Raw genomic sequence first — 25,453 nt, 5'->3', positions numbered from 1 at the left:
AAAGAAAGAGAAGTAAGGTCTATGGAAAACAATGCAAAAGTGTCCAAAAATAGAGTTGATCTGTATCTAGAATTTGGAAAAAGCTCTAAGCATAGTAAGCAAGGAAAAAAATGCCACTTGCAGGTCGAGAAATTCAGTATATTTTTATTTATATAAAAACGGGAAGAAATGAGAGAAGGCAAACGAAACTATATATATAAAGTCAACCACTATTAACAATTACATATGCATATTTACGTATTTATACACATTAACATATTCATATATGTACATATATTTATGTATTTATGTATTATATGTATATGTGCATTTATGTTTTTGTATGTATGCATTTATATATGTACATATAAATACATTTATATCAAATTACTATGACTGGTTGACTTTGACAAGGGGATTAGAATGGGTAAAAGGACAGGAAAAGAGATTCTCACTGTTTCACGTTTTCTATACTTTGCTTACGTAATTTTCATAAAAACAACAACAGCGGAATAAAAAGTAATAAGTAAGAATGATAAGGTCATATCCCTCGAATGATTCACAAGTACAGAAAAAATAACTGGATGAGGATGTTGGCGTTGTGTATAACTTCTACTCTTTTTTCAAAGTTGCCTTTAATGCTGTGTATTTTGATCTGAAGAAAATTCCATTAAAAAGAAGACTTGGGGAGAAAGACGAGAAAACGAAAATGCCAAATGCATGGGATGTTTTTGTTTCGTCTTGGACTATGGGCTCTTCTCCACTCGGTGGCCCTTCCCCTCCTCACGTCCCTCTGGGCCCACAGTTGTGTCTTCTGCCCAGAAGCTGGAGAGAGAAGGGGCTGAAGGGAGGATGGGGATCGGTATCAGGTATCACCCGCTATGTGGGGCCATGTGTGATTGCAGAAAAAGGGCCAGAGACTGTGAGCTGATATAGGAGCAGAGCATTCCTCTACATCTCTAGATGAGACCGCCTAGTTCCATGAAGTACCCAGGTTCTTTGTTCTCCGTGGAGATGAGAGCAATCCTGTTCGAACAATGTGGCTAGTAGTGAGGGGAGCTCAAGTCTTTTTTAAAATAGGAAAACAACAGCAGTTCTGTTGATAGGCAAAATCTTAGCAAACTTGTGAGAGAGAAGAGGGGATTGTGGATACAAAACAGAGTCCTGGTGACAAGACGCTGAAGAAACGGCCTACAGGAATGCTGAGGTCCTGTCCATACATGATGAATAAATGAATTCTGTGCAGGCCCCTGAGAAAAAAGTTGTGTGAGTCAGAGAGACATTGGGGGGAGGTTATTTTCAACTGTGGTTTACTGGACAAGGATACATTGAATTTCTTTTAACTCTTAAGTTTAAGGGTAACACCACAAGGCATTTGGGCCCTTTCAACAGCTCCCCATTTCGCTTAGAATGGAGACCAACATACTTAATGTGCCCTGTGGAAATTTGCATCCTTCTGCAATCTCATCTCATGCTACATCCCTTATCACACAAAACTCCAGTGACACTGGCCTCCTCGGTTTCTAGACACATCATGTTGTGTTCTTTCCACCTCAAGGTCAAGTCTTTGCACATGCTGTTCCCTCTGCCCAGATCACTCTTTCTTTACTCCGGCCTAGTAATATCTTGTTTATCCTCCAGGGAACAGCTTAACTACCAAGAACCTACCAACTTGTCGCTGTTCTATTGTCCATCAGCACCCTCACACTTCTTCCTAATACCATCTTCAAGCAGCATATAACCGTGTTTATTAGTTTACTTGCTTATTGTCTTTCTCCCCAATGTGTGGTCTGTGATGGATCCTTGCCCAAGGTCTAGCACAGTGCCTGGCACATATATGTGCTCAATGAATCCTTGTAGGATGAATGAATGAATGAATGAATGAACGAATAAGTGAATGAATGAGTTGACTCTGCCTCCCTGATGTGCCACAGTCTGCTCTGGAGGTATTTGGCTGTGGTGCGTGACATGACCATGTGGAGACACCTTTGGGAAAGAGCCTAGGTGTTAAGGTCTGAAGAACATTGCCCTAATGGGTACTGCCCTTACCTCCCCCTCAACTCACTTTGGCTTGGGACGGAAAGGAATCATGGTTTTCCAGGCAGCATCATACTTCCCCCAGGGAAGAACTGTTGCCACATCCGGTGCCTCAGGCTTCCTCACCTGCTGGCTCCAGGAGCCATCTTCTAGAGTGTACGTATTCTTGGGAAAGAAAAACCAAAAGAACATCAGTTTCCCAACCAATCTCATAAATACTATTCTGAAGTGCCAGACCAGCCACCCAAGGGCAATGGATCTTCCCACATTCAGTTTCCTAAAGAAAGGCTGCTAGAGTCAGACAGAGAAAGACAAACATGTATGATCTCCCGTGTATGTAGAACCTAAACACAACAATAACAAAGCGTTCAGAGAACGGATTGGTGGTTGCCAGAGGTGGGGGTGGGGTTTGGGTGAAATGGGCAAAGGGGGTCAAAAACTTCCAGTTATAAAATAAATGTCACAGGGACTGAACTTAATAATAATAATAATAATAATAAATTAAGTTAAAAATTAAAAAATTTAAAAATAAATGTCATGGGGCTATAATGTACAGCATGGTGACTATAGTTAATAACACTGCATTGTAGGTCTAAAAGCTTTTAAAAGCAGATCTTAAAATTTCCCATCACAAGAAAAAAATTTATAAAATTTATAACTGTACGAGGCGATGGATGTTATGTTGTCGTAACTCTTTCACACTGTATACAAGTATTGAATCATTATGTCATATATCCAAAACTAATATGTTTTATGTCAATTGTATCTCAATTAAAAAATAAATAAAAGAAAGGTTTCTGGGTAGGGAATAAGCAGTGGGCCATGAGTCTAGACAACTGGGTCCCAGCCTTAGCTCTGCCTACATTCCTGGGGTGACTCTGGGCAGGCCACCCCTCCTCCCCAGGTTTTTAATCTGTGATACACACCTTAGACAAGACTAAAGGGAGCTATTGTTAGTCACCCACAGAATGTGAGACCAAGTCACCCTCTGAGGGTAAACCTACAAAAAAGAAATCAATAAGTAAAAAAGTAACCCCCAAACATTACATGGGACCCTTCTGATAAAGGAGGAAATAACTAAAAATTTTTTAAAGTATTATCTTTAAAACTTCACATAGAATATATAATACTATCTTAAAAGCATAGTAAGGGATTGATGAGAAAGGATTCAGGGGAGTAGCTACTTCAGTTGGGGAAGTCGGGGAGTGAAGTGGAATGAGATCCAGTAGCTGGATGTGATTGTCAAGGTACAAGCTGGTGAGTTGATGATGGGTCTACAGGTGCCTAATGTACTATTATAAGTAAATACATAGATAAATAGGCAATAGATGATACATAGATACATAGACCAACCATGAAGTGGTGTCATGACGAAAGATTATGATTCATTTAATTGCAGAAGCCTGAGATCCATTAAAAGAAACCAAGCTTGAATAATATGGGATAAAATTTTCTGATCTAATTTGTGACCATTGAGAATATCCTGTCAATTCAGTTTTCTGGTATTTTAATGCAAAGGAGACCTACTTACATAGCTAAGCCCTGAAACCATGTCACTGCTCATGTCCATGCCAAGATTCCCGAGGCCACCTGAAGATCTGGGGACCCAGTATATCCTCCTCCTGGTCATTTTCAGCTGTCTTGCCAATCCTTCGTTTCCCAGAATCAGAGAATCTGAAAAGGCAGCAGGTAAGAGTAGCTTAGATTCAACCTTTAGGAGTCAGGAGAGGGGGACATTCCCTGCAAGGAGTGGGCCACGGTCATGCAGGAGAGCTTGCCTCCCTCTTTTTAAACATCTACTCAAGCCTCAGCTCAAGATGACTTGGGGAAAACATCTCTAACCACCCAATGTCAACCCTATAACACGGGGCCAGGCCTGCTCATAAAACCATGCTTCTTCTCTTATCCCAATTTGTAATTATATATTTGTGTGAATCATTATTTGTTTAGAGCTCATTTCCTGCTCTAAATCAAGAGCCTCACAAGGACAGGGACATGTCAGTTTTGCTCACTATTGAATCCTCGGAGCCTGGGACAGTGCTGTGAGGATAGCAGGTACTCAATAAATAAATGATAAAAGGATGGATAAATACATGAAGGAAATGCAATTTTACTATTGACTCTAACTCTTAGTTTTCACAGACTCAGAGAGTAGAGCTAGATACAATTTAGGAAACTTGAATAACCAAAGGTATTTTAAAAATATACTAAAATGCTTTTCATTTTTGCCTTTCTGAACATGTGACACACTCCCAGAACATTTATATGCTTGAGTTGGGAGAGAGGATGGTAACTTAATATTTCCTTTTTTTTTTTTTAAGATTTTATTAATTTATTTGACAGACAGAGATCACAAGCAGGCGGAGAGGCAGGCAGATAGAGAGGGGGAAGCAGGACCCCCGCTGAGCAAAGAGCTCGATGTGGGGCTCGATCCCAGGACCCTGGGATCATGACCTGAGCTGAACACAAAGGCTTTCATTGACTGAGCCATCCAGGCGCCCCTAATTTAATATTTCTGAAGGAATGGAAAAAGAGAGTATACAACAGGGCCAGCATCTGGGGTATGACCAGTGCTTCCAAGAGCCTCGTATTCAGAAAGGTCCAGGCTTAAGTCCTTGCTGTCACCATCTTGAAATTCTTAATAGTTTTTAAAAAGGAGCCCAAGTTTCCATTTTGCACTGGGCCCCACAAATTATGTAGTCAGTCCTGATGTTCAAATACAGCTCTTTTTGTTCAAATATTGGGTTGTGCTTTGAGTAAATAGAGTTGCAGACTAACCAGTCTTGGGAGAAGATTCTCCAAATGCTTCTATCTCATTTCCTCCCAAACCACTTCCTTTCAGCAAATCACAACCCCAACTGGTGGCCTCCGGTTCTGGCATTCTGCTATGGAACATACAAGACAGACTCCCCAGCCAAGGCATCAGGCCATAAGGTTTACTTGCCGTGCGATCATAGAAGCGAATGCGAAATAAGTCAGTCAGAGAAGGACAAATACCATAGGATTTCACTCATATGTGGAATTTAAGAAGCAAAACAGATCGACATAAGGGAAGGGAAAGAAAAGTAAAACAAGATGAAAACAGAGGTGGAGGCAAACCATAAGAGACTCTTAACTCTAGAAAACAAACTGAGGGTTCCTGAAGGGGTCGTGGGTCAGGGGATGGGGTCACTGGGTGACAGGCATTCAGGAGGGCTCTTGCTATAGGAACACTGGATGTTGTATGCAACTGATGAATCACTAAATTCTACCTCTGAAACTAACGATACACAATATGTTAATTAAATTGAATTTAAATTAAAAAATTTTTTAAGAAGGTCAGTCTGTCAGGGATGATGGAAAAGAAGAAAGAGAGAATGTCACGCACTTTCTTTAAGACTCTGGGGGAGAAACAATGTTTCTGGCTGCCACGAAACAGTCTAGGACATAGACACATTAAGGTAAAATTGGCATAACTCAACAGAAACCCCTAGGTGAGGACCACAGTGTAGTGCAGTACAGTCTATTCCCTACACAAAGGTTTCCAGGGAAGGGAATGGCGGGGGCAGGGAGCAGAAGCCAACAAATTCGAGATTGCAAGTCATGGACCTGGCAAGCAGCTACATCACTGGTGCGCTGTCAGAGGTTCGTATCTATAACTAACCTACTATTGCAATTGGTGAATGCAGTTCCAAAATGAACGCTGCTTGACATTTGCTTTACCTTAGTAAGTAAGAGGAAAAAGAAACATCAAAGGTGACTTTTGGTTGGATCTTCACTAATTTGTCAATGCCCTGAATGGTTTGCAAATACTGAGACAATACTTCCTCATTTTTCTTAGGCTTGTCACAATGTGATGGCTTTGGACACATTAGACTTGTAGATTTAATCTGCATTATTAGCATTTCCTGCATTTATTTCTTCAGCTTAGGCAATCAACAAAATAATAAAATAGCCTTGCTTTATAAACCTTTTTAACATTTTTGTGTGTGTGCGGTGTAAATATTCCCACTGCAACTGATTTCAAGCTACCATGGAATATGAAGTTGGGGAGATAGACATAATGATCCCTCATTCTACAGTATTTCCATCCTACAGATGCAATAGAGATAAATAATTTCAAAATGCAAATAATAGTAAAACGCAGTAAAATAACTAGGGAGTGACACATTTTGAATATTACCTTTGTCTTTGATATGATATATTTAATCACAAATTTATATAATTTAATTTTAATAATGTTTGTGTTTATTGACTGGGCTCTCAGAATTCCTGAAAGGTGACAGTTTGCTCTCCTGAGCCAGTATGAACAGACTCCAGCAGACCCCTGCTGATCATCTGGAAAACATGGTGCCTCTTTCTAAATCCTTCTCCTACCCGGGGACAGTTTTTTTCAATTCACTCCTAAGTTAGGCTGTATCTGGGGGTTAGCTTTCCTGGCTCCCTTGATGCGGAGGGGAACAAGAAGGAGCTGAAAGTTTGGGTGAGGGCCTTGCTGAGGGGGCTTAGTGGGCTAACCACACTGCAAATAAATGAGAGTCATGGAAAGATCTTGAGAGCAGAGTGTGGCCCCATGGAGGCCTTGTAACCTGGGGGAACACCACCATACCACAAGCAAGCCAAAATGCATTACTCCACACTCTCCAATGACAGCAGGGTAGGCAGTGAGCAGGCGGACAAAAAACATCACTTGGAAAAGCCAAGGAGCAGAGGACACTGTGCCCAGGACCCTGACTTGTCCTCTGCCAGGCCACAGCTCTGCGGCTGATCCTTCACTGAGAGTAAACTAAGGAACTATTTAAATGACTGGATTAGACAGGAGGTTAAAATGGTAAGCCCGAATACTTATTTTCTCTTCACTAACCAGCAAGTAGGGGCTCGAGAGGAAGACCATGTGCTTAGAGACCAAATAGAGATATTGAATGTTCTCTCACCTTTCAGCTCTAGTCTGATTTTCCCTGATAGCAGGGAAAAGTAAACCAATTGGAAATGAAGGAAATGTAAGCATGTGTAATGGATACATGTTTGCAGAACATGAGTAGCTCATTTCACCACAATGGCAGCTGAGTCACACATTAGTGTGTGCCAAATTCCTATCGATGAGGCCCACCTTTGCTTCCTTGACTGACCAGGGAAATTCCCTCCAGAACTTCCTTTAGCAGACTTCGAGAAGTTCCCTGGCCTCCTAACTTCCTTTTGGGAAGAACCAGAGTGCAAGTTTATTCACTTGGATTGGGGCAAGACCAACCCTGTGTTGAGGGCAAGGACAAGGATGTGACAGGAATAAAACAGAGGAAACAGTTGCCTCCAGCCCTGTGTTCTCCCCATCCCTTGGAGGGGGAACATCATGATGATAAACTTGGTTTAGACAAGGGTCATTTGCATATGACCAAACAACCTGGGACAGGAGGGGAGCCACTGCAGCAAGGTTATATGTGGCACAGGCTGTCTGGAGGAGCTGACCTACTTCCTCATTGTGCTTACCCCTTATGCAGCAAGATGTAGTGTCCAAGGCCAGAAGGTGCACCAGAGGGTCGGGAACGTACCCAGAGGGTAAGGAACGTAAGATCTAGATGGTTAGATCTTATTCCCGTATCTCTCCCTTCCAGTCCATTCACACCTTGTGCTTGTCAACTTTCCCTGCTTTGAGGTTCATTTCCTTCTGCTAGTTCTGATAGCTTCTGGAGGCCATCACTGGCATCTTCCTGATTGCTGAATCTCACATCCAAATGCCTGGCCTTCTCTGTTCCAGAAACTGGGAAGCTCCTCCCCAACTTGATCTTTGTGCTAGTCCTAATCTCTGCCAAGAACATTCTCCTTCCAGCTCCTCGTGGAGCTGGTCCATTCTTACCATTCAGGTCTCAGCTCAAACACCACCTCCTGGGAATAACCTTCGCAGACCCACCCTAGCGAACACTGCACTCCTCTTTCTATCACCTTCTACATAGCTTCCTGCTTTATTTGCTCTACTTAACACATTCTCAAATCTTTCTTTCTTAGCGTATTCATTTTCTGCCTACCTCACTAGAATATCAGCTCTTTGAAACCAGGGAACTTGTCTTGCTCATTGATGTATTTGTGAATCTAGAATAGTGCTCAGCACACAGTAGATGTTTAATTAAATATGTGAAGGATAAATAAATAACGTAGATGCAGAGCCTGTTAAAGAAGGAACCAGGAAATCCACATGGCTATGGAAGACCTCACATTTAGATTTTTGATGCTTTTCCAGGTCGGCGGACACATCCCATCACAGACATACAGTCACAGCAAGCAATTTAAACGTGGATCCATTCCCATAACACAGCTTCCTTAGTACAGTGTGAATTTGTATTTATAAAATAATAAATCTGGCGATTATTATATGAATAGAATATCAATTTTGGTTTTTGTTATTGCTGTTACAGGGGCAGGGGTATAAGTGTGTAGGTTAAAAGCATTAAACATAAGTGTTTAAAAAATAGACCATGGAGCATAACAAATAACACGGAGGACATACAGAGATGGAGAGGAGAAGGGAGTTGAGGGAAATTGGAAGGGGAGATGAACCATGAGAGACTATGGACTCCGAAAAACAACCTGAGGGTTTTGAAGGGGCGGGAGGTGGAAGGTTGGGGGGAGCCCGGTGGTGGGTATTAGGGAGGGCACGGATTGCATGGAGCACTGGGTGTGGTGCATAAACAATGATTTCTGTTATGCTGAAAAGAAAGAAAAAAAATAATTTGGGGAAAAAAAAAAGAAGTCATCAGAGTCATCAGGGGACAAGAAGTCATCAGAAAGACTCTTAACTACAGGAAACAAACAGGGTTTCTGGAGGGGTGATGGGTGGGTGGACGGGATAATTGGGTGATGGGTATTAGGAAGGGCATATGATGTAATAAGCACTGGGTACCATATACAGCTAATGAATTATTGAACCCTACATCCAAAACTGGTGATGTAGATTATATTGGTTAATGGAATTTAAATTTAAAAAAATTTGGAAAAGTTAAAAAAAATAGATCAGGAAGATTATATGATGATTTTTTAATTTCTTTGCTAAACACAAGAAAACCTCAAAAAAATTGGGCCTCTCTATCTTGCCCTTAGAGAGGCCTTGATAAAAAGGTAAGCTCTTGTGGACCTGGGTCAATCTTTTTTTTTTTTTTTTTTTTAATCTCTTTCTCTCCCCCAGAGTCTACCACAGGGTAGGGTGCATAATGTACATCCAGAGAAACAATCCAGAGCTTGCTTACAGCATCCAGGATCTTCAGCTCAACTTTTCTCTAGGCCTGGTGGCTCGGGCCCCAGTCTAGGAGATAACCTTGACAACTGGTTTTTCCTTCCTTCATCACATCCGATCCATCAGCATATTCTGTTGAAGCTACACTCCAATGTAGCTTGCAGTCTAAGTCCTCATTTTCTCTTGACTGGACAACTGTCACCACCTCATAACTAGCTTCCTGGCGTCTGATCTTAAATCATTACATTGCCTTCTCCACACAGCCGCCACAATGGTCTCTTGAAAACTTAAACCAGAAACGTTATTCTGCACCTTGAAGCTGCTGGAGGCTTGCATCAGGCTTAGAGTAAAACGCTGACTTCTTACTAGACTCCTTACCCTACCTTTTTACCTCTTCCACACTCCTCTATTATCTGACCCTGGCACTGCTCTTATCTCAGCCAAACCACCATGCCCCACTTGCACTGAATTCAAGGAGTAGTTTCCTCAAATACCCAAAATTCATTCCAGCCACAAAGTCCTTGCAATTGTCACTTCCTTGACCTGGAATATCACCTCCCCTGAGCTTTGCATTGCTACCTCTTCATGCACAGGGCCCAGTTCAAATGTGATCTGTCCAGTGAACCCTTCTCTGACCGTCTAAAGGACTTCCCACCATTCAAAATTACTCTCCTTGCTTATTGTTTGTTTCCCTCTCTAGAAGTTCAGCTCCATGAAAGCAGTAACCTTGCCTGTCTTGTTCTCTGACAGTTACCCAGCACCTAAAATAATATCCAGCATATAGTAGGTATTCCAAAAATATTGCTTAGTGAGTGGTGGGATAATGTCAGAGAAAGAGCCTTCAGCAGGAGCATTCGAGTTCCTGCATCTCTATTTCCACCACTGCCTTGTATACCTGCCTTCTCCTCTCCCTTATCTGCAGCATACACAGAAGCGCACAGTTCCACCTGCCCTGTAACAGATCAGCCGTCTACAGGGCTGTCCCCCTGTCCAAGAGATACGCAAGGGTAGGAGCTTGTCTTATGTTATACTCTTTACCCCTCCACAACTAACCCGGAGCATTGTACTTAGCAGTCTCTTAATGACTGTTTGTTGATTTGAATGGACGGAATCCTTCTTGGATTCCGAAAGCATTGCTGGACTTTACAGGGAAAATTTTCCATCTCCAACCTATAGCCAAAGCCAAGTCAAGTCTCAATGTGAACAAGCATTACTGGCCAAATCTAAAACATTTCAAGTGATAAAATACATATTATTGCGTTAAAACCCATAAAAAAATCCGTGAACCCTTAATAAAGTAAAAAAAATTAAGTAAATAAATGAGGGAAATGTGCAGCTTTTTCTTACAGAATTCCGGTAATAAATGTAGTATTAACTCCCTAGAATATATGTATTACTTATAAAAAGAAATATACCAGCTTACAGTAGGGAAATGCAGCAGATACCTCCTTTACCAAGTAATCAAGGGCAAAATCATCATTAATAATAAATTTCAACCATCATGTATCAGGAAGAAGGCCACATCTCTTCTGTATAGTCTTTCTGCCAAAAATGTATAATGTTATAACGTTCATCCCAAGAAAACTTCAGATAAACCCAAATTAAGGGACATTCTACAAAATAACGGGCTAATGTTCTTTAAAAGTATATATGTTCTTTAAAAGTATATATATATATATATATGATTTAGGAGGCATCACAACTAAATATAAAGTAGGATCCTGGGCCAGAAAAAAAAGGACATTAGTGAGAAAACTGGCAAAATTTGTGCAAGGTCTACAGTTAGATAACAGGGATGTTAATTTCTGGTTTTTATCATTGAACTGTGGGAACTCCTTTTTGCAATATTTTTGTAAATCTAAAATCAGTTCGAATGAAAGGTAAAAAACATTTCAAGTAGATAAAATTTAAACATGGTCCTCTCTCCAAGGCACAGTCCTGCGGCTGAGCCTCACGAGAAAATGGAAAGGCAGACCTCGCGGAGGGTGAAAGGTCGCTCGTGCTGAAGTGCTCCTGTTCTCCTCCACTTAATGCACGCGCTCTGCGGGGCGGCTCCGGAAGGGGGCAGCGCGAAGCTGCGGAGTTTGAGCCCGGGGGCGGGCCGTAGAGCGGAGCCGGAAGCGCTAGCGCGCCGGCGCGCCAGTGGTTGGGAGCTTTAGTCGGGGCTCTAGAGGTCGCGCAGAGCTGTGGCTGCGGCTGTGTTTGACGGTTCCCCAGCGCGAACAGCTGTCACCATGTCGTCCGTGAGCCCCATCCAGATCCCCAGACGCCTCCCGCTGCTGCTCACCAACGAGGGCGTGCTCCTGCCCGGCTCCACCATGCGCACCAGCGTAGACTCGGCCCGCAACCTGCAGCTGGTGCGGAGCCGCCTGCTTAAGGGCACTTCGCTGCAGAGTACCATCCTGGGGGTGATCCCCAATACGCCCGACCCGGCCAGCGACGCGCAGGACCTGCCGCCGCTGCACAGGTAGGCCGGGCGGCCCCCGCGGCGGCGGCGGCGGGCGGCGCGGCCTCCTCTCCGGACCCCGGCCCAGGCCAGGCGCGGCCTCGGGGCGTTGAGGCTCGAGGGGTGGCCTTCGTGGCTCAGTTCTGCCTCTTCAGCTACCTCCTGTGTGAAATGGGGGCGACAGATGTCTGTCTCGTGACTGTTAAAGGGCATAACTCATGAAGTAGTGAAAATTCCGCAGTGAGCTGGCGTTGTTCCTTTGATAGAAGTTCTTATCCCCCCACCCCCGCCCCAGGTCTTCAGACTCCTGGCCCAGTTTCTGAATTTTCCAGGCGCCTCCTCTTTGTTTTCTTTTCTTCCCTTCCTCCAGCTTTCTGCCCTCTTAAGTGAGACACTTGCTATTCCACACGTTTTCTCTTTTTTCTGTGCCGTCCTAATCCACACTACCCTTTTCATTAATTTTAGGGTGCCTGTCTTCCAAACTCCCTGCCTGCCCCTTCTCTTTTACCCTCCCTTCCTGCTCACGTATTCCCTTTCTGGAATTTTCTCATCTCCTGCTAGCTGCTCCTTCTCTCGTATGTTAACATTTCTTACACCGCAAGCTTACCACTAGATTGCCCTACACGATGGCCCTAGTTGTGTGTCTTTGGGTGAGACACCCTGTGCCTATTGGAACCTAACAGTAACCATTTCTTGGGTATGTTAATTAAGTGTTAGTTAATTAAGTGAAATAATCTTGGTGCTTGATAGTAGTCCAGTAGTGTAGCCACTAGTCACATGTGCCCGGTCCAAACTGAGTTGCTAGAGTGACCAACTGCCCGGGTTTGCCAAGAATTGTAGTAGTTGTAGCTATAGAAGTCCTGTTTCCCAGGAAACACTGTTAGTCCTAGATAAATCAGTGCAATTAGTCAGCCCAAACGTGCTGTAAGTATACAGCACACACTAGAAATTGAAAATTTAGTATGTAAAATGTTTTGCTGGTTAATTAATAAATTTTACATAGATTAGGAGTTGGAATGGTAGTACTTTGGCTGTTCAGGGTTAAATAAAATACTAGTATTTTACTTTTTGCTTTTCCATTATGGCTACTAAAATTACATATGTGGTTTACATTGTAATTCTGTTGACAATGCTGGGATACAGTATATGCTCAACAAATGTTATCATTTTTTTCAGACTCACCTCCCTAGCCTGTGCCTCCTATCTTTAACTCTTCCTGAGATGCTTTCAGTTTAGAGCAATTATTTACCTCCAGGTACCCTTTTTTAAAGTTAGGGATTCCTGACTGAATGATTTCGAATGCCTTATTCTTACCCAAAATTTCATGACTATATGCATTTCTAAAAGGAGAGTCTATGACTATCTTCAAATTCAGAAGGGAAACTGGTATCTCTCCCTTCCCTTCCTAAAACAAAAAAAAACCAGTAATACTATCTCATTAATCCACATTGTAAAAACCTTGCATTGCTCAGGCATGGGAAACATTTTGACTTCCAACTGATCTGCTTTGGTTATTGCTTGCATGGAATTGGATACTTTTCAAGTTTCCATGAACTCTGATAAACTGTATTGAATTCTGGTTTCCCAACATAATGACCCCACTCCTTAAGCCTCTACTTATGCCACAATTTTTTGCTCTCTGTGCCCAGGCATTTGATGGCTGGTTGAGGCAAGAGTGTTCAGATTTTTTTGTTTTAGTTCTGTGCATATGTTTGGTTATTACCCATGGGAACACTGTGAATTTCAAAAGGAGATTTAGTCATATTTTAGTCATTTTGTTAGTATATCCTGGCAAGAGTTTGGATGCTTTTTAATTTCTTTTATGTAAATCCCTCCAACACATCTGTAACTGAATTCTCATGCTTGGAAGCAATTGTTAATATTCAGATGATGTGTGATCTGATCCATGATGTTCATATCACTGCTTTTGTTTTAAATTAATAGCAAGGTTAAAATTATTCATTTAAGTTAGAAAACATATATTGGCAGTTCTTCATAGAATTCTATCAGAAGGATCCACCAGACCATCTGGTTATTCTAGAAATATTGTTTGCTACTTGAAAAGTCTGTGTAGAATTGTACTACATTCCTTAGTACTAGCTTCAGATGTCTTTTTTTTCTCTAATATGACCTTTAAACACTCTTTTAAAAATTTAAAAAGCTTTGATAATGCAAATATTGAGTTACCCATAACCATACCATTACTCTGTTTCGATACATAAATCTGCCCTTCCTCAGTTACCTGCTTTTCCAGATGGTGGTGGTACCCAAAGGGAAGGCCAGGGGCTCTACTCCTGTCTTTTGTTTCCTTTAGACCATCCAGGTGACAGTGCCTCAGTCTTGAAGAGCAGCAGAAGTCACTTATCGCACAAAATAGCAAAGCCAGATGTTGACTTCCCTGAATAGCTCGCTTTAGTGTTTCGAACAGCACACTCCCTTCTGCATGTTAGTTAGTGTGCAGTCATGTTTACCTGACACAAGGAACCTTTTTAAAGGGGGAGCTTTGGATTATCCCTGCAGCGTAGAACTTGGCTGTTAATGCTACCTGAGGGCACCCTGTTTACCTAGACTTGAGTGACTCATCATTTTCTTAGTGAAGATGGATAATAATTTAGTACTACGTATACACTGTCCTTTCATGCATTTCAAGATGGTCATCCAGTCGTCTTCCAGCCTTATGTTCTTCAGGATACATGGCTTCATTTCCACATAGTGCTGATTTCTTAGCCCCTCTCTTTCTGGCTTCTTCCTCCAAGATCCCAAATTAGTTTCACTGGCATTTGTCTGACAAAAAATGAATGCTTTGTAGATAGCAGATGTACAGTTTCATAATTTGGGTTAAGTTTTTGTCCAAGCATTACTCTTGTTTTTATCTTTGAGCATTCTTAGGCATTCAGAAATATTACCTGATAGTACTAACATTTTAAAATTTATGTTAGCAAGTATGTAATGGATAGCTCTATAGATTTTCCTAAATCTGCATTTATTCTTTTTTAGGAAAGTGTCTGCAAGTGGCAATCTTAAATTCAGAAGTGAAGTTTTAATTGAAAAAAAAAAATTTAAGTAATCTCTGCCCCCATCGTGGGGCTTGAACTCGCCACCCCAAGATTAAGAGTTGCATGCTCTGTTGACTGAGCCAGTCAGGCACCCCCAGAAATGAAGTATTAGTAAAGGAGTGAAAACCAAAATCCTATAGCAACAGAAGCCTCATCTGTTGTAGACCTTGGGGCAATCCTAATAAGCTCCTTGTTTCTAAATCATTATTAATCATGATGATGAGTTTTGCCAAAAAACATAAATATTTTAAGAAGATAAGTAGGGTGATACAAGAGAATACTAAAAAGATGTTTCATTTGTTCTTTCCCAAAGATGTGTAACTTGATTCTAGAGTTTTGGTAGAAATGCTTCTCTTTGTTAAGTGTAATAAGATGTGAACAGTTGATATTAAATGATAGCAGTGCTTTCTAGTATCTCAACTATTTAGAAGCCATGTGAATAAGTCTTTGTTTATATTTTTTATAGGCACAAATTGATATTGTCCATTGTGGTGATAAAAGTAAAATATATCCTGAAACTTAATACAGGTCTCTTTTGCCTGCCTATACAGTATCTTTGTAATCCGGGAAAACTAACCTGTTTACCCTTTTTGAATCTCAGCCACTAATTTATAATAAGGAAATGATGCTACCTTCCTCACAGGACTGAAAGTTAGTACATAATGAGATAATACTTATGAAAGCCTTATGTAGGCTACAGAGCAATAAACCTATATGTTAGAGGTATTATCCCCAAATAGATAGTTTTTTTTTTTCTTTTTAAGATTTTATTTATTTATTTGACAGGCAGAGATCACAGAGAGGCAGTAGAAGTAGGCAGAGAGCCAGGCAGAGAGAGAGAGAGAGAGGTGGAAGCAGGCTCCCTGCTGAGCAGAGAGCCCGATGCGGGGCTCTATCCCAGGTCCTTGGGATCATGACCTGAGCCAAAGGGAGAGGCTTTAACCCACTGAGCCACCCAGGTGCCCCCAAATTAGTAGTTTTAAATGTAAGTTTCACAAATGGTGAAGGAGGGAGAAGTGAGAAGGCCCCATAGTCTTTCAGTATGGGCAGAACTGAACTATGTCATTATAGAAAAAGATTTGAAAGATTGAGGATTCCAAGAAAGATGGAGAGCTTTAAAGTAAAAAAAAAAAAAAAAAAAAAGCAAGTGGTTGGCATAGGTAGGCCAGTTTGGATATTTATACAATATCCTCATCTTCGAAAGCTGCTTTTTGTATTAGTGCTGCTTTTAGATTTTCCCACAGCTACAGTTGATGGTTCTCAAATATTTTTGGAACTCTTCTATTATCTAAGTCAGTTTCCAAAGTACATTAATCAACCCATTGTAATCAGACTTTGTTTGGATTAAAACAGCATTTTACAACTCTGAAAATAGATCCCAGTTAGGAGTTTCAAAAATTCTTCAAACTGTAAAATACCACAGTAACTAAGGTGTAGATTTACAGAACTACTACCTAAAGGGAAAGAACACCACTCATTTGTTGTATACATTTAGGTCTGTTGCAAAATCAGAATATTGCCTTATGGTCATGCATAAGGCTAATAAAGCAAATATTAATAGAAAAACTGGAATATTTAGAAAGATGACTAATTTGATATGAAGCCCGTTATGTATCATAGTTAGTAGGAAAGTATTAAATTAATGTATATTTTGTTTACTTACTATCTGTGTTTATATGTATAACCTAGAGCCCAAAATACAGTAGAACTTGTCTAAAATCACATTTAAACATGGTGCTTCTTCACAGAGCTTTTCACCCGAAATGTCTTTTGCCAGATACTCTTTGTAGTCATCAGTCATTTCACAGATCTTATTTTTCTTTAAAAATGTTACATTCTAGTCAGCTGTAAGCGATTTAAGGTTAAACCCAATTAACAAATGTAAAACCTTTATATATTTTATTTCATTAGCAGGAGAGGCATAATCTAAATCCAACTTAATTTCTTTTTGATATGGAACATCTTCCTTTCATAGTTAACACACTTTTACTTGCTTTGTAAGAAAACTCATTTTTAGTTTTACCTTTCATGAATGACGTGGTTCGAATAATTAAATTTATCTCCTAGTCTGGAGGTTTGGAGTTGCTTCATCTCTCTCTGGTTTCTCCGTGGTTCCAGTTTGCAAACCCCTTAGGCCAGGGATCCAGTTTGTCATCTGTTGATGTTGCCTGTAGACAGATCTGCATTGTGCAAGCATTGATGGCATCATCTGAGGGGAATTGTAGTCTTGGTCTTGGATCAGTTCAGCTATTGCTAACTTTCTCAGGCAATCTGAGTTGGTTTACAGGAAGTGGGAGATGTAGCCTACTACCATTAATGACTGAAGAAAAACAGCCACAACACAAATACCTTAAAATTATAGGTAATTATCAAATCATTTCAGTTTTTAAAGTATATCATGTTTCCCCACCACCACCAAATTATCTTCCTGATTCTTTGGTTTTAGTTATTGTTTAAATCAGTTTTTATCCCCGGTACAAGTGATAGGACAGAAAAGGTGGTAAGGAGAGATGGACATAGTTCAAAATTAACTGAATGGCAGAGGGGAGCCAAAGCTTCTGCATAATCTACAGAATTACTGTAAGGAAGTAGTTGTGAATTGACTGCATATAGAAGTAAGAAAATTCCCTGACATATTCAAATTCTGTATTCAAATGTAATTCTTAAACATACAGAATTATATGTTTGAGAAGGGCGAGTTTGATTTTCCAGGATTACCATTTCCCCAGGGTGTTGAGAGTTCTGGTTACCTTAATTCTAGTTTCTTCTCTGAAATCACAGGCCTTCCTGTGGCTGAAGGGAGAAGATAGAATTTTAGTTTGGGGTCTGGGTGTGTTTTCTGAATGTGGCTCTTTCCATTTTGTATCATTTTGGCTTAGTTTGGATGGGACTTCTTTCTGTGAATTAAGTTTATATGTAACTTGGTCAGAATTGTATGTTCTGGTAAGGAGCTAAGACTGAAATAAAGTAGAACTTTTATAGTTAGTATTAGGTGGAGCCTTTACTACTTAGGACAGAACTGAAGTGTATACCTTCAGTGTGTGGCCTCTAATATTTAGTCCCCACATTTAGATATTTCATATTCATGGGCATAGATACTAATTATCAGATTTGATGACAGTTTGTGAGAAGGCAGATACTTAGAAGTTTCAGGGACTGATGGTGTGAAAAACCGGGCTTCATGTTGGTAGCAAAACTGGTAATTGGAACAGAGATTTCTTAGATTGGTTTAACGTTATACTGTTTATATATCCATCTGTTTTAAAACGCTAATATTTGTTCTAGTATAATATTGCCTCATTCCTAGCAAAATGAATTTAAACTATGTAATTGCCAAGTACTTTTATGTTTTTTATTTTTAGGGATTTCTACCTAATATCAAAGGAGATGATAATTAGAATGAGATGGTCTGCTTTGCTCCCTTGCTGATGGTAATGACTTCACAGACCGGTACTAGTTGCTAAATTAGAGAAATAATTCATTTCCACTTTAGGTGTTGTTTTTAAAATAATTTCTTAGAAAAGGCAATACCTTTTGAGGCAAGTTTCTGTCCTACCACACTGAACATTTGTAACACTGGTGTTTTGTGTGTTTTTCAGGATTGGGACGGCTGCCCTGGCGGTTCAGGTTGTAGGCAGTAACTGGCCCAAGCCTCACTATACTTTGCTGATTACAGGCCTGTGCCGTTTCCAGATTGTACAGGTCTTAAAAGAGAAGCCATATCCTGTTGCTGAAGTGGAACAGTTGGACCGGCTTGAGGAATTTCCCAACACCTGTAAAACTAGGGAGGAACTAGGAGAACTATCAGAACAGTTTTACAAATATGCAGTACAAGTGAGTTGCTTTTATTTTTTACCTTAAAACCCCATTTTCTCCAGTTCCTTTCCTGCCCTGAGATACGATGAATCTGTTGAGTGTGAGGTTTTAGGGCAGCGTATGTTTAAATGACTTAGTAATCTAATATATTGGTGTCACTTTGCTTTTGTCTAAGAGTGTACCTACGACATTCTAGGAAAAATGAGCCAACTCTTTCTAAAATTTTTCCAAGGAGTCTTTTAGAGCTTACCTTATAGCTTCCAGTGTCTCCAAACCAGATAGTTATTAAACCTAAATAATGTTAAAAACTAAAATACTGAACAAAAGTCATATGTCACAAGAGTTATCTAGGTAGCAAATTACATAAGTTATGTTGGTTCAGAAGTCAAGGTCACACTGACAATGGCAGTAAATGTGGAGGGTTAGGTCTACAGTAGACTGATTTCAAAGATGGTTAAAGCCTTGATTAAAGCCTAGAATGCTGGGAGAGAAGCACATATGAGGCATGCATAAATATTTGACTTTTTAATTCTAGGTTTAAGTTTTTTTTTTTTTAACTCTAGATTGACTAGAAATCTTTTCCTCTCACCCCATTTTGTTTGAAACTTTACCAAAATATATTGTAAAATAGAGTCTTCTACTTTCTACTGATGCAGTCCAGTGACTGTAATTAGATCTGTGAGGATCAGGCAGTTCTAAAGGTCTTAATTGTTGAAACGTGTAAGGCAAGTGTTCACACCCTTTGTATCTGTACCTGATGTGGCATTTGCAGCAACCCACTTCTAGTGTCATAAACAATAGGGAAATAGAGAACTCAGAGCTGTAACTTCTGTGGGGGACTAAAAGGAAAGACCTACTTGAACGAAGAAACTTCATGTTGAGAACTGGAATAAGTGATTATATGCCATTGAAGAAGGAGATAGAGGGAGAATCAGAATTTTCTTTTTTTCCTGGGTAATACTCCTGGTTCTTTGTTCTTCTGTTGGACACAGCTCCATAGAGATTGCACTTTGCTTTTTACTTCTCCCCACTTTGAATCAAAAGAGAAATTTTAAACGTGTGAAGAATTATAGTGACATGAAAGGAATCTTTAGAGAGAAACATCACCATAATTTCACTACTATCATGCATTTAGTTTAACTTTTGGCTTGTCTTCTGGTATCAGTCCAATTCAGTCTTATATTTTGTTTTCCTATCCATGTCTACTTTTCATGTTAAGTATCTTAATAAATTTCATTGAGATGGGCTATCAGAATTTTTATCTTTCCTCTTTTTAGATATTGAGGTTGTTTCCAGTTAATACTTTCTGTCATTTCCTTCTGTATTTCCTTGCATAGCCTTCATCAATGGACTTCTTCAGTAGCTTCCTGACTTATCTCTTTCTGGTTTCTTTTCTCTGATTCATCCTGTTCACTGAGCCTTTCTAAAGAAGTTCTGGGCCTTCCTCTCCCCTGAGTAAAAGACTTTAATGGTGATAGGATAAAGTTAAACTTTCTTAGGACAATATTAAGGCCCTGCCCAAATCTGTTAAATTCCATTTATACCCATTGTTTTAGTCACGCTGTCCATCAGCTTCACATCTTGTTGTTTCATGTCCCAGTGATTTTGTCCCTTCTGTTTTCTCTGCTGGGAGTGGTCTTCCTTCTCTCAGTTTTCAGATTTATGCTTTCCCAACTCCTGTGGGCTGTTAGTGCTCCTTTTCCTGCACTCCCACAGTCCTTTAAGCACCTTTATAATATAATACTTACCACATATTGAAATTTACCTTGTAGGTCTCTCTCCTCTACTGAACTTGAATTCATCCCTGCTTTAACCACCCGCCACCGAGCAGTATGTTGTGTCTGTCAATTAGTTTGTGCCCAGTAAGTGCTTGGAGAACAAGTTTTAACTGTTTTATTTTCTTAGGATGAATTCTTAGGAGAAAGAGTCTTTAAATTTTATTATCTACTTCTCCCACCTGAATGGCTTCATCATGACTGTGCTTTCTTTCATTCCCTTGACTCTAGGCAGGCAATGGATAGATTCCTAAATTATAGTGCCTTCATAGTGGCTGGATTAGTACTGGCATCAGAAATCTTTTTAGAGTGACTAAATGAGGCACATCATTTGTGAATTAGTCAGTATAGGCTAAGCTTTGCTATTGTTAAGTACTCCAGAATCTCAGCATACTTTATAGCAAAAGTGTATTTCTTATTCATGCTTTGTATGTAAAACTAGAGAGTATGCTGATCTACCGGTTAGAGTCACTTAGGGACTCAGGAGGATTAGAGATTCATCTCAAAACATGTATTTGTTATTGCTGAGGCTAGCAAAGGAAATATGGTAAGGCTAAATGGTCTTTAATGCTTCTGCCCAGAAGAAACTGTTACTTCTCATGTTTCATGGATCCGGGCAAGGCTCATAGCCCCATTTGTATTCAGAGGAGGTGAGAAAGAGCAGTCCTGCCATGTGTCCAGAAGAAAAGGAGAACTTCTGTCAACAACCCCAGTGGTTATTATAGTTACTGAAAGCTTGTTTTTAACTTAATGTGTCCTAACTCCAGGATATACCCTGGATGTTGTTTGTATAAAAACATTCACAGTCAGTGCTCAGATTTCCATTAATCCATTGTTCTACTAAAGCACTGTTTTTCAACTACTCATTGGTTAACATAATATCATCGACTCTATTAAATTTCCAGAATTTGGTAATTTCACTGTGATTATGTAAGAGAATACCTTTGTTCTTAAGAACAAGGGTCAGGATGTCTGCCACTTACTCTAAAATGTTCAGCAATTACTGTGGGTGTGTGTGTGCATGCATGTTTAGAAAAAGCAAATGTGACAGAATGTTAATAATTGGTGAATTTAGGGGAAAAAGAATAGAACTTTATTATACTATTGCAACTTTTCCATGAATTTTAATTTTTTTCAAAATAAAATAAATTTACAGAGCCTTTTAAACATTCATATCCACATTTGAGGTGTTTTTGCTTTAGTTCTGATTGATATTTTGAATGTTCATCTCTTTTCCTCTGAGGCATATAAAATGCCTGGGCTGTGGTAATCAGTGATCTTTCAGAAATAAAGACTCTGAGGCCCAAACATTAAGTCTATATAGCAATCTGTCTTTTGAATTTACAAATAATGCCGGATTTCATTAAAAAGACTTCTTTTTTCTTGTAGTTGGTTGAAATGTTAGATATGTCTGTCCCTGCAGTTGCTAAATTGAGACGCCTTTTAGATAGCCTTCCAAGGGAAGCTTTACCAGACATTCTGACTTCAATTATCCGAACAAGCAACAAAGAGAAGCTCCAGGTACAGTATTCCCTTCTGAAATGCAGAGTTGTTTTGTTAGTTTTTATTCAAAATAATAAATTTTGACCTTCAGTAAGAGATACTCGAGATGCATAAATGTAGTTAAAATGCTCTTACACTGAAATTGACTATTAAAAGTAATTGCTTTACATTTTTGTTTGCTCAAGCAGCTCTTTTATTCACATTATCAGTATTAGTAGTTTGTCAATTTATGGAAAGTTAAAGTGGAAAATTATTTAAAAAATAATATTTAACTCAAAAAATAAATATATTTTGTCCATTGTTTAAACATGTGGAGCTGTGACCTTTTGTGTATGGCCTGCTTTATTAGAATTCTTCATGATGTTTCTTACATAAAGCATACCTATGATGCATTATCTATGATTTTCAGTTTCTAGTTCTTGAAAGTGAAATGAGTTGTAAAGACACTGAAAACTGTAGAATCTTAGATTTGCATGTTTTTTTCTCAAAACTATATGTTTTCTTACATACTAATTTTTATAGTGTTTATGCTGCTTTATTGAATCTTCATAGAACATGTAAATTTTCATTGAAACCTTTATCAGTTTAATACTTTTATTACAATTATGTAGGAAATCTAACAAATTACAATAGCGAGTGCATCTAACAGAAAGGTGTATAAACAGCTTACTCTGTAAACACAAGCGTGCAGCTCAACCGGTAGGAGCACAAGAGTGCAGGAGGACCAGAGGGTGAGCTGGCTGTGGGCATCAGCAGGGACGTTTGAAAGAATGGAGGGCATTAGTTACTCCGATCAGTAGTGGTGGTTGTTTAAAAGCGCTCCTGTTCTTTGATGAATGTAAGAATTTAATATTTTGAACCTAGAAATTTTTTAGGCCTAGTATGTAGGCACATTCTGGGTTTTAAGAGAATAATTCACAGAATTGACATTAAATGAGTGTTTTGTTCTTGCTCTTGGAACAATACACATGGCTTCATTTTTAAATGAAAGCTCAAGATGCTTTTTTTCTTTTTTAGGATTCTGGTGATTTCATATAATTAATCTGGTGGTATTGGCCATAATGTAGCTGTGACTATTGATAGTTGTCTCTTTTACTTAACAATTTAAGTCATGACTCTGACTGCGTTGTTTTGGGAGCATGTGTTTCAGGGTGATTCTACTGACTGACTCATGTTCCCTTAGATCTTAGATGCTGTGAGTCTAGAGGAACGGTTCAAGATGACCATACCGCTTCTCGTCAGACAAATTGAAGGCCTGAAATTGCTTCAGAAAACCAGAAAACACAAGCAAGATGATGATAAGCGGGTAAATATTTCTTTCAGTCTACTTCTTTACGTTTCCAGTTGTTTTTATGTGATATGAGATTCAGTTTTTTTTGAAGTAAAAAAAAAACGGAAGAAAGGAACAAAGCAAAAACTTCATTGTCTCTTATCACTCAAATTATTGATAAAATTCTGAATTTGGTATGTTTTTCTAGTCCTTTTCCATGTCTGGGTCTTTCTCTTTTAAAAAACATTGTAATATTTTCTCATTTTTTGTTCTTGGTAATTTTTGGTTCATCATTAAAAGGGATAATTTACTAAACAGTTTCTCTTTGCCATACATTGTGTGTTGTTTCCAATGTTTTCTGTATTTTAAAAATTAAAAACTGTGATGAATGTCTTTGAAAATAATTGGAAGTTATTCAGTTACTTCAATTATTAAGTAACTCAATAACAATAGTTATTAGATATACACTATCTAATTGAATACCTCATGTTTCCTTTTTACTGTGTATCTCATGTTTCCCTTTTTAAAAGTTTTAATTTAAATTTCATTTAGTTAACATACAGTGTAATATTAGTTTCAGGTATACAATACTTTAAGGTATTCAACACTTCCACTCATCACCCAGTGTTCATCACAACAGGTGCTTCTACTCCTAAATCCCTATCACCTGTTTTATTCAACCCCCTCCCACTGCACCTGTAACCATCAGTTTGTTCTCTGTAGTTAAGAGCCTGTTTCTTGGTTTGCCTTTCTTTTTTTTCCTCCCCTTTCCTCGGTGATTTTGTTTCCTAAATTCCACATATGAGTGAAATGACATAGTATTGTCTTTCTCTGGCTGACTTATTTCACTTACCATTATTCTCTCTAGCTCCATCTGTGTCATTGCCAGTGGCAAGATTTCTTTTTTTTTTTTTTTTTTTGGTAGCTGAGTAATATTCCAGTGTGTGTGTGTGTGCACGCGCACATGTGTATTTATTTATACCACAATTTTTTTATCCATTCATCAATCAGTGGACACTTGGGCTGCTTTCATAATTGGCTGTTGTAAATAATGCTGCTATAAACACCAGGATGCACGTATCCCTTTGAATTAGTATTCTTGTATTCTTTGGGCAAAGACCTAGTAGTGTAATTGTTAGATCATAAGATAGTTCTATTTTTAACTTTCTGCACAACCTCCATACTGTTTTCTACAGTGGCTGTACCAGTTGCATTCCCACCAATAGTGCCAATAATCCTTTTTCTCCACATCCTCACCATTACTTGTTGTTTCTTGAGTTTTTGATTTTAGCCTTTCTAACGGGCATGAGGTGATACCTCATTATAGTTTTGATTTGCATTTCCCTGACAATCAGTGAAGTTGAGCACCTTTTCGTGTGTCTGTTGACAGTCTATTCTCAGTGAAAAACAATGCTGTTGGTATTTTGATAGGAATTGCATTAAAAAATTTTGGGTGGTATAGATTTTTTTTTAAGATTTTATTTATTTATTAGATAGAGAGAGATCACAAGTAGGCAGAGAGGCAGACAGAGAGAGGGGGAAGCAGGCCCTCCACTGAGCAGAGAGCTGGATGCGGTGCTCTATCCCAGGACCCTGAGATCATGACCTGAGCCAAAGGCAGAGGCAGAGGCTTAACCCACTGAGCCACCCAGGCGCCCCAGGTGGTATAGATATTTTAACAACATTTGTTCTTCCAATCAATAAGAATGGAATGTCTTTCCGGTTTTTTGTGTCATCTTCAGTTCCTTTCATTGGTGTTTTATAGTTTTCAGAGTACAGTCTTTCAAGTCTTTGGTTACGTTTATTCCTAGGTACCTTAATGGATTTTGGTATAGTAGTAAGTGGAATTGACTCCTTAATTTCTCCTCCTGCTGATTCTTAATTTCTCTTTCTGCTGCTTCATTATTGGTGTGTAGAAATACAACAGATTTTTGTACATTGGTTTTGTATCTTGTGACTTTATTGAATTCTTTATCATTTATCAGTTCTAGCTGTTTTTTGGTGGAGTCGTTGAGGTTTTCTATATGTGGAATGTAGTATGGTTTCATCTGCAGATAATGAAAATTTTACTTCTTCCTTGCCAGTTTGGATGCCTTTTATTTCTTTTTGTGTCTGCTGTGGCTAGGACTTCCAGTACTATGTTGAATAAAAGTGGTAAGAGTGAACATCCTTGTCTTATTCTTGACCCAAGAGGAGAAACTCCGTTTTTCCCCATTGAGGATGATGTTAGCTGTGGGTTTTTCATATATGGACTTGGTTATGTTGAGGTATGGTCCCTCTAAATCTACTTTCTTGAAGCTTTTTATCATGAGTGGATGTTGTATTTTGACAAACACTTTTTTTGTATTTATTGAAATGTTCTTTTTTTTT

At 39.3% G+C, this 25,453-nt stretch overlaps 2 protein-coding genes across 2 annotated transcripts in view; one reads left to right on the top strand and one right to left on the bottom strand.

Annotated features, from left to right (window-relative positions):
- The window catches only part of ABCC11 (ATP binding cassette subfamily C member 11), a 68,038-nt gene extending 53,922 nt beyond the window's left edge, over positions 1-14,116 (bottom strand). The window contains exons 1-3 of the mRNA XM_044256201.1: positions 13,906-14,116; positions 3,548-3,690; positions 2,045-2,181 (exon numbers count right to left, since the gene is read on the bottom strand). Coding sequence (XP_044112136.1) covers positions 2,045-2,181; positions 3,548-3,646 — 236 coding nt within the window. The 5' untranslated portion in view covers positions 3,647-3,690; positions 13,906-14,116. The remainder of the gene's footprint in view (positions 1-2,044; positions 2,182-3,547; positions 3,691-13,905) is intronic.
- Positions 11,346-25,453, top strand: part of LONP2 (lon peptidase 2, peroxisomal) — a 105,144-nt gene continuing 91,036 nt past the window's right edge. Inside the window, exons 1-4 of the mRNA XM_044256204.1 lie at positions 11,346-11,684; positions 18,319-18,553; positions 21,700-21,831; positions 22,997-23,119. Of these exons, the coding sequence (XP_044112139.1) occupies positions 11,452-11,684; positions 18,319-18,553; positions 21,700-21,831; positions 22,997-23,119 (723 nt within the window). The 5' untranslated portion in view covers positions 11,346-11,451. The remainder of the gene's footprint in view (positions 11,685-18,318; positions 18,554-21,699; positions 21,832-22,996; positions 23,120-25,453) is intronic.

Source organism: Neovison vison, chromosome 7 (genome assembly GCF_020171115.1).
Source record: "Neovison vison isolate M4711 chromosome 7, ASM_NN_V1, whole genome shotgun sequence".
Taxonomy (NCBI): Eukaryota; Metazoa; Chordata; class Mammalia; order Carnivora; family Mustelidae; genus Neogale; species Neogale vison.
This window is presented reverse-complemented; position numbering and strand designations above follow the sequence as displayed.